This window comes from Solea senegalensis, linkage group LG5 (genome assembly GCF_019176455.1).
Source record: "Solea senegalensis isolate Sse05_10M linkage group LG5, IFAPA_SoseM_1, whole genome shotgun sequence".
Classification (NCBI taxonomy): Eukaryota; Metazoa; Chordata; class Actinopteri; order Pleuronectiformes; family Soleidae; genus Solea; species Solea senegalensis.
Genome location: NC_058025.1, coordinates 21,286,675 through 21,294,943, shown reverse-complemented (window position 1 = coordinate 21,294,943; position 8,269 = coordinate 21,286,675). Strand labels below are relative to the sequence as shown.

The following is an 8,269-nucleotide window of genomic DNA, read 5'->3' as shown; positions in this document are numbered from 1 at the left end:
TAATATATGTATATATAAATGTCTTTTGTGTGAGTACATAATATCAAGGGAGCCGGAGGAAATCTTGAAGAGCAGAAATCACTGCTGAGTGTGCATGAACATCGAGCCCTCAGGTTGTATTTTATGAGAAACCATGGAAAATCTGTGTCCCACAAACACAGTCTTCACATGTTACTGTTAAGTATAAAACAGGAAGCAGGATACGTCACATGTAACATTGAGCGACCCTTCTGAGGAAGACCACGGGAAGTGGTCTAAACATGTCAAGGTAATAAAAAAAAAAAACATGTTTTTCTGTCTGACTGAACGAAACTGAAGCTCAGCGATATTACCGAACGTATGAACCTTTTTAGTCAAAAAAGATTCATACTGTTTTCTTGGTCGAATTCTCTGAGCCTAAACTTGTTTGAAATGGACTGAAAGACAATGGAAACATAGTCATTAATCAGTCAAGTTTGTATTTGGGAAAAATTAACTTCTGACTTTATATTCCAAAGATGACAAAGACGATCAAGACATGCAAAGTAAGCATTAGTGATGGTATGGGGGAGCATCAGTGCCCACAACATGGATGATTTATGAAGGTTCCACTGACGCATGTATTGGAATTTTGGACAGACATACGGTCCTGTCAAGATGTTTTTTTTTTTTTTTTTACAATAACTGCCATGACTTTTTCAGCAGGACAATACCAGGCCTTATTCTGCAAGAGTTACAATGGTGACAAAACTTTCAGTGTTAAATTGAAAATGTATGGCACATCATCAGGAGGGGAATCAGATGACGACCACGGACTGCTGAGCAGCTAAAGTCTTGTATTCATCCACTTAAACATCCCACTTGCAAAACTGCATTAACTATTTTAAAGTGTAATTAAAAGAAAATGTGATGTGACCCAGTGGTAAAAATCTTAGCTCTGCCCACTCTTTTTTTGTGATGTGTTGCAAAAAAACTATTTCTAAATGTTTTGTATTAAATATAAAAAAGTTCATCAGCAAAAACACTTAAAACCTTGTCTTTGTCAAATAAATGTGAATGAACACATGACATGTTGTATTTTTTATTGTATTATTAGAAAGTGGAAATGGGGTTTGTAGAATAAACATAAATAATCATACAATAAGCAACATAAAAACATACATTTGATGACCTAAAACAAGGATACGTACAAGGATGTTGGCTGCAATTCATCATGACTCAGTGCCCACACAGTCACTCAGACAGAGACAAAAAACAAAGGAAGTCCCATGTTGCTTAAAGGGGTCACTGGGTCACATTTGTTTCACTGCTCAAACAAGGAAAACGGTTCCTTTCAATTTCTTTAAATACCACCTACAGCCAAAAACAATCTCTCGAGGTCAACTTTTAAATCCCATCTTTTATTCACGACCTTGTGAAATAATTCCTATGAAAAAAATGCAGTGAGGGACAAAACCAAACATGACATTGAGGCCTGTAAACAGAAACACAATGTAAACAACTGTGCGGGCAGTGTTATTTCCTTTGTTTAAGCACCACCTCTGACTGATTAGCCTAGCAGCTACCTGAGGAAGACATCATTTAATCATTTACAGATATCACTATAGATTATCAGTTAAGCATTAGCAGTCTCTGCCCACCCACCCTTCCTTCCAGTCTGGCAGTGTATGATGGATCTGGTTTTGGATTAGTTCACCCTGGCTTCAGCTGTGGTTGGGGACCCAGCGAAAGCGGTATCCACCTTCCTGAGTGTTGGAGGTGAAGGCACGTCCATGAGGAAACACCTGAGTCCTTATGGTGCAGTGATCTCGAATAGAAGTTCTGAAAGACGAGACACTCTCCTCGGCCTCTGCTCCCTCAGGCCTCAGGCCGTTGTCTTTGGAAATACTCATCTGTAGGCCCGAGAATGCACCGAACATTCGTACATGTGTCTCTGGTTCCTGCTGTGTGCTTGTTCCAGCGGCCGTGCCGTGCAGGACAGCATTGCAGCGTGTGCTGATGTCCCTCAGCATGTCCTCCACCAAGTCTGATGACTCTGTTTCATATCCTTCATCCAAACGCTGCCGCTTACAGGGACTCAGTGAAGGTTTAGCACCACATGGCAGCACTGGCTCTCGTTCATTTGGGTCTCTGACTGTCATCAGTTTCTGAAAGAGAAGCACACAGACCAACACTAATGAACAAATGTGGGGAAAACTGTGTACTTAGTCGTGCTCGTCTAAGTCATGCACTCACCTCGAGCACCGAGGCCAAGTGCTTTGCTCGACTGGCCAACTGCCTGAGGTGAACGTTTCTCTCCTGAAGAGAATCGATCTCCTCCTGTCGCCTGTGAAGAGCTTCATGGAGCTGAAGACGCAAGAAGCAAAAATCTGTTCAGCTGTGTTTTTCAAGAAAGATTCTTAAGCACAGAGCATGCTTTCATCCAGCTCATCAGCACACAGCACCAGCTGAATAAAACATTAAATAAAGAATCAACTCCTGATGATTTATGACCAAATAATAAATATGACAACATGACTTCTTTTTAACTTAACATAATCAAATGATGTAAAACTTTTAATTTAGATACTGTATTAATATTCCTAATGTAAGTTACATGTAAGAAGCACAATTTGTGCATGTGAATGAGTCACTGGGAGGTTAAGTCTACACAATTTTCATCCATCTCAACACAAATCAAATAGAAACATAGCAAATTTTGAGGATCATTCACCTGATTGTTGACTTCCACAGAATGTCTGAGTACACCTCGCTCACACTGAGCGATGCCCCTCCACAGAGCTCCATCCTGAGCAGGCTGGTCGGCAGCTTGTGTGAAGGAGTTAATATGATGACTCTCTTCTGCAGAAAACTCTGGCTGGGGAGTGAGGGGAGGAATGACACATCCCTGAAATGGCACCAGTTCAGCTGGAGACAGACTGCTCTCCAGTGTGGTGGGAGACTCTGTCAGAGGACACAGACATTCACAAACACAGCCCAGCATCAACATGAAGAGCATCTCCTCGGCTGCACATTCCTCCATCTCCAATAGAAATGCTATCGTTTTCCTCACCTGCCATGAAATCCAGCGCATAATCTCCAAAATCTTGATCATCTGCATCAGATTCATTCATCTGTTGATGAATTAAAACGGATTAATACACACCATTCAACAAATTAAATACATATTATAATAATAAGCTAATTAAAACTCGAAGAAACCATAAGACTTATACCTGAAAATCCCACCAAGTGGTGAAATGTGAATTTATGGCACAACATGTCCTGGTGGTCATTTCTGTGAGTGTGCAAAAGCCTAATGCGTAAGGAGCGCACGGTGATCTGCGCCAAAGAGGCAATTTGTGCACAAAACTTGCGTGAGGTCCAGCCAATTAGCGGCAGTAGCCTACGTGTCATGAGGAAACGACGACGCGATTCGCGCAGGATTCCAGCACACCCTGTCAAACATTAACAGGAGTGAGGCAGGACCTCAGGTCTGCCACCGCGTCCGTTTTATTTCTCTCTAACAGAGATGTAAATGTTGGACATTCACTCACACAACAGAACTTGGATATAGTTTAATAAAAATACTTTAAATCAGACATAAAACGTTTGTTTTCTTCACCTGAGAGCCGAGGGAATCGTTCTCCCTCCTCACTGCAGACGCACACTCTTCCAAATCATCCCATGCAATTGTAGAAAAAGCTGCAAAGAAAAAACAGGTGTAAAATAGCTTCGACTAATATTTTTCACCTGAATGTAATATCGCTTGATGTTAATTTTAGTTTGGACATTCAGCAATCGTTTACTCTGGATGACATAAATAAATAAACTATTGATTAATTAGATTACCACTTGTATTGTTTTGTTGTATAATATTGTATTACTTTTGTCTTAAAACTAATGCCACATTCTATTGTGGTCATAAGCACTGACTTTGTGGGCCCCAGGAAAAAATAACTAATGCAAGTAAATGGCAGTGGGTCAGTTAGGGACCTTCCAAACATGTCAATCACCTATTGACTCCAAACCAATGGCATGTTGTATTTGAGTTGTAAGACATGCCCCTTTTTATATAAAGGATTAGTGGGTTTTCATGAAAATTGATGAAATGAAATGTGTTTTTAACAATAATATTCACATAAAGTATAAGAAACACTGTCATTTAACAAAAAGGGGGTTGTTTCTTATTAGTTTGGTGTAGTAATACAGTTTACCATTGTTTGGCGTCAGTGGGTCACATGGCATGGAGGCTGTTGAAAGTATGTAGCAAATATTTGTTGATGGTCCCTAAATGAAAGCCCTCGGTCACACGCACCTTGTTCAATGACGCAGGGAAGCTCGACGTACACAGTGAGTGGACTGCTGCTCCGTGGCACCAGCGCTTTATCCACCTGCACGAACAAGGAACATATTCAGTCATCTTCAGAGCTATGATGTGCATCATTGAAATTCAAATTTAAAAAAAAAAAGGTTTCATACCCTTTTGTTCACGGCAGCTCTCCTCACGTGTTGTGTCATTTGGCTGCTGCATATGTCACCAAACACTTTCCTGTCTCTTGGAACCTCCATCGCCTCTGACTGCAGCAGTGACGGGCCATGATTTGTGATTGAACTGATATAGTGGACCTTCGCCCGGTTTGCGCCTCTGCATGCCGCGGTTTCATACTTTTGGCCCAATCAAATGCAATTGTTTGGTCTCCAGGGAGCGACGGCGTCCTCGGAGACTCGATTGGTGCAGACTAACGGTTTTCTGGTGTGAAGTGTGAAGTTGTACCGCGCATAACGGCGCCGTTGCAGCAGCAGGTGTTCTCTGCGTCATATTAGCCCTCCTTTGCCTGTGGCCAAGTGTTTTCACAGCAGCGTCATCCAGGCGCATGCGGAGCCAGCAGTGCTGCTCTAACAGGGTCTCTGTTTAATATAATGAGAGTTGAAAATGAAGGACATTGTTTATAAACGTTAAGACACTAGACTGTGCCACCGTGAATTATTTATTCATTATTAAGTGATTTAATTACTTATTAAATCACTTGGTTTCAGGACGCAATCCAATAAATTAAAGCACATTAAAAAACAACAGCAGTTGGCCAATTTTCGTAATTTAATATGTTGCTTTTTTTTTTTTTTACTTATTATTATTGCTGTAACTGTCAAATCAAGCTGTAGTAGCGCACGGCCACAGCACATTACTGCTGCATAGTTTCTCCCCAATTGTGCGTAAAATACCTGCCCAAATTAGGTCAGTGCTTGTTGCCACATTGGGGAGAAGTGGAAAAGGAAAAGGGTAATTACAGCAGACAGCTCAGTAAACACTCGTGACAAATGCCTCTATTAGTCAACAAACAAGAGCAAGTCTACTTGGCCCCTTAACGCTGAATGCACCTGTGTGGTCGACACTGTGTCAGCAGGTCGAGATGCCACGCGTAATGGATTATCAGATAAAGCCCCCGTCATTGACCAGGCCGTATTGGTGCGGTTCACTCTCAAATAACAGTGATGCAACGTTAAATAAAGACAGGCGACGGCAAACTGACCTGCAGGCAGACAAAGCCAATGGAGAAAAGCATTTGCTATTGTCCTAAAGGGGATCTATCTATCTATCTATCTATCTATCTATCTCTCTCTCTCTCTCTCTCTCTCTCCATATATATGTATATAAATATATATATATACATATATATACAGTATATATATCCATCCATCCATCCATCTATCTGTGCATTTGCTTTGGAATAATTTGGCTGCAAATTGTTTGATTACAAAGTAATTCAAGTATGATTTCAGATTATAAAATGAACATTTTAAGTTTTACTGAGACAACACACTATCCAATAACTCCAATAAAGTTGGTGTTTATTGTCATCAATCATTCCTGACACTAAGATTATGCGATCATCAAACATCAGCACCAGTTCACCGCTGATTTAGACACCAACACAAATTCTTTTTACTCAACATTTATTGTTTACAGCATAGTTTGTTTATTAACAGTTCCTTCATTAAGAGATTGTTACTGGATTGTGAACACACCTGCAGCACAGTCGGTGCACAGTTGGTGCATATACAACATATAAAGATTTGGATTTGGAAAAAGTGAAAAAATAAAAACAATCATATTAACATTCTTTATTGAGAGCTGGTTCTTCATAAATATAAAACAATATAAGACTAAAAACATTCAAGTATACAGTATGACTGACTTCACTTTACTTGTGAACATCACCTTCATCTCAACACATATTAGCGTAACGAGGCACTTTATCCTAACATTATGTGCTTGTTGAAATTGAAATACAGTGGAGAGAATTTTGGCTTTCAGTGAACATGTGAGTGCTGCAGTCACTGCAGTCACATAGTGGACATGACTTGTAGTGTCTCCTGGTTTAATGACACCAGCAGCTTCAGGTTGTCTTTGCATTCCTGGACCAGATTGTGGTTCTCCTGACCTGCAGGACTATCACAGGAGGCAGATTCTGCTTGGCCACATAGCTCATCCACCAAACTGTCTCTCTGTGACTGGGCAACTGCACGCTCAACATCAACATGCCCTTGTTCTGCACTAAGCATCTCACTGGCTAGTTTCAGTGCACAGCCAGCCATCAGAGACGGTGAGTATTTGTTGAATGCATAGTCCGCTAAACTCAACTCGCACACTTTCCGTGCAAGGTCGCCACACTGCCTGGGTCTTTTTGTGTCAGGGTTCAATCCACCTGCAGACACAAGCTGTGCAGCCTCAATACTGTTGGTGTAATAGTCTAAGAAAAAGGCCAGGGTGGGTGCAGAGAGGCGGTAGTTGAGGCGGAGGAGGATCAGACACTCCAGGTTGCAGAGCTGCTCCTTGGTGAAGGTATCGCAACATAGGGACAACAGCTGGCTGATCCGTGGTGAGCAAACCTCCACCTTAATGAAGGAGAGAACATGTTAAACATGTTGAAAATAAAGACACTAAGGTTTTTCCTCAAACTGAAAGACTCACCTGTTTACTGGCTATTAGAAGAGCAGTGACACCCAAGAGCTGGAAGCAGTCAGCAGCCACTGCTGTGGATGCCAGGAACCTGTCCATGATGTTCACTGCCAGGCAGCAGCATTCAAAGGACAGATGGAAATGTTTGTGTACAGGGATGAGCCAACTGACGAGCTTACACCGCGCCTCTGCAGTCAGCTGCAAGACAACAGGGTCAGAATCAGAACAATAAAACAGTGCAATCTAAAACTAAAGTAAAAGCAAATAAAGGGTTAACATATAAGTACCTAAGTGTGTAAGAGGCACAGAGCATGTATGAATGTTTTAAATTGCGTTTTGTTTGTTAAAGATGTTTATGGCAGTAGGAATAAATGAATTGCAGTAAACGTTTTTTTTGCCTTTAACGGTGAGGTCCTCTGTGATCTTTAACGTGGAAGTATTTTATAGTCTATATTTAAAATAATAATAATTTAAGTGCATTTTCTGCAGCATTGTTGCATTTTATATTGCTTATATTCTGTTAAATGAACAATGGTAACTCAGCAGAAGCTTGGGACCCCTGTGGCCTCAACCTCTGGTGGCTCAGAGTGCTTGACAGAGAGCATTTTTTTAAATATGACATCATGTGTCAGTGGTTAACATACAAAGATGCAAAATGATGTCAACTAATTGAAAAGAAATACCAAAACAACAACACTTACAATATAAACTGTGAGTGAATTTGTGCATGATGTGTCTTTAAAAATAAAAAAATAAAAGCAGCATGACTTAGACTGTATTGATTGGAAGGTTTTGGTGGACAATGAATAAAAAAGTAAGCCCAATTCAAACAAATCGGTACAAGAAATACATATTTCTATTCATTGTGATTTCCATAATCTACTATCACTTTAGGTGTCCTACTTGTGGCTGACGAGCCAAGCTTTTCCTGGGATGAAACTGGTCCTCTCTCTGCCTCTGGATGGTGAAGCCGATGTCTCCATACTGCAGGTACCAGCTGGACAGCTGTTCTGATGCTGGACTCTCTTCGTCTAACACGTTCCTCTGAGCCGAGGGGGAAACCGGAGTGGATCCCAAATCGTCTTCGAAACCGGAGTCACTCAGTTTGGACATGAGTTTCTGTTTCCTGTGTCTGGCTGTGTGCCGCTGCTGAGCAGGTGACAGAACCGCTGCTGCTGCTGGAGCAGACGCGCCGCCGTTCGTGCGTCTGCGCTTGTAAACGCTCTCAGATTCACCGTCACCATCCTCATATGACACCATGACCACGGTTTTCTCTGTCTGTGTGTGAGGCCAGACCAGCTCTCACAGCAACACAGCTTCTCCTGCATGCTGCTGAGGACGGAGCCC

The 8,269-nt window shown here is 41.5% G+C and overlaps 2 protein-coding genes across 2 annotated transcripts; both read right to left on the bottom strand.

The window, feature by feature from the left end:
• Positions 1-1,047: 1,047 nt before the first annotated feature.
• LOC122769890 (multicilin) lies at positions 1,048-4,534 on the bottom strand. The gene is made up of 7 exons (XM_044026779.1): positions 4,441-4,534; positions 4,277-4,352; positions 3,584-3,663; positions 3,032-3,092; positions 2,693-2,922; positions 2,215-2,325; positions 1,048-2,126 (listed from the first exon to the last, which is right to left on the bottom strand). Exons 1-7 carry the CDS (start codon positions 4,528-4,530, stop codon positions 1,683-1,685), a joined length of 1,092 nt encoding a protein of 363 aa, XP_043882714.1. The 5' UTR covers positions 4,531-4,534; the 3' UTR covers positions 1,048-1,682.
• Positions 4,535-5,899: 1,365 nt separating this feature from the next.
• Positions 5,900-8,225, bottom strand: LOC122769945 (cyclin-O protein B). Its single transcript, XM_044026863.1, has 3 exons — positions 7,826-8,225; positions 6,935-7,120; positions 5,900-6,858 (listed from the first exon to the last, which is right to left on the bottom strand). Exons 1-3 carry the CDS (start codon positions 8,180-8,182, stop codon positions 6,307-6,309), a joined length of 1,095 nt encoding a protein of 364 aa, XP_043882798.1. The 5' UTR covers positions 8,183-8,225; the 3' UTR covers positions 5,900-6,306.
• Positions 8,226-8,269: the final 44 nt, after the last annotated feature.

Bases quoted from the DNA above. Each gene is read 5' to 3' on its own strand.
- LOC122769890 (XM_044026779.1), bottom strand. From the start codon at position 4,530: ATGGAGGTTCCAAGAGACAGGAAAGTGTTTGGTGACATATGCAGCAGC. The intron at 4,353-4,440 runs GTATGAAACCTT...TTGTTCGTGCAG, and splicing joins GAGCTGCCGTGAACAAAAGG to GTGGATAAAGCGCTGGTGCC. The intron at 3,664-4,276 runs GTGCGTGTGACC...TTTTCTTTGCAG, and splicing joins TCCCTGCGTCATTGAACAAG to CTTTTTCTACAATTGCATGG.
- LOC122769945 (XM_044026863.1), bottom strand. From the start codon at position 8,182: ATGGTGTCATATGAGGATGGTGACGGTGAATCTGAGAGCGTTTACAAG. The intron at 7,121-7,825 runs GTAGGACACCTA...GTTGTCTTGCAG, and splicing joins GCTTGGCTCGTCAGCCACAA to CTGACTGCAGAGGCGCGGTG. The intron at 6,859-6,934 runs GTGAGTCTTTCA...TCCTTCATTAAG, and splicing joins TTCTAATAGCCAGTAAACAG to GTGGAGGTTTGCTCACCACG.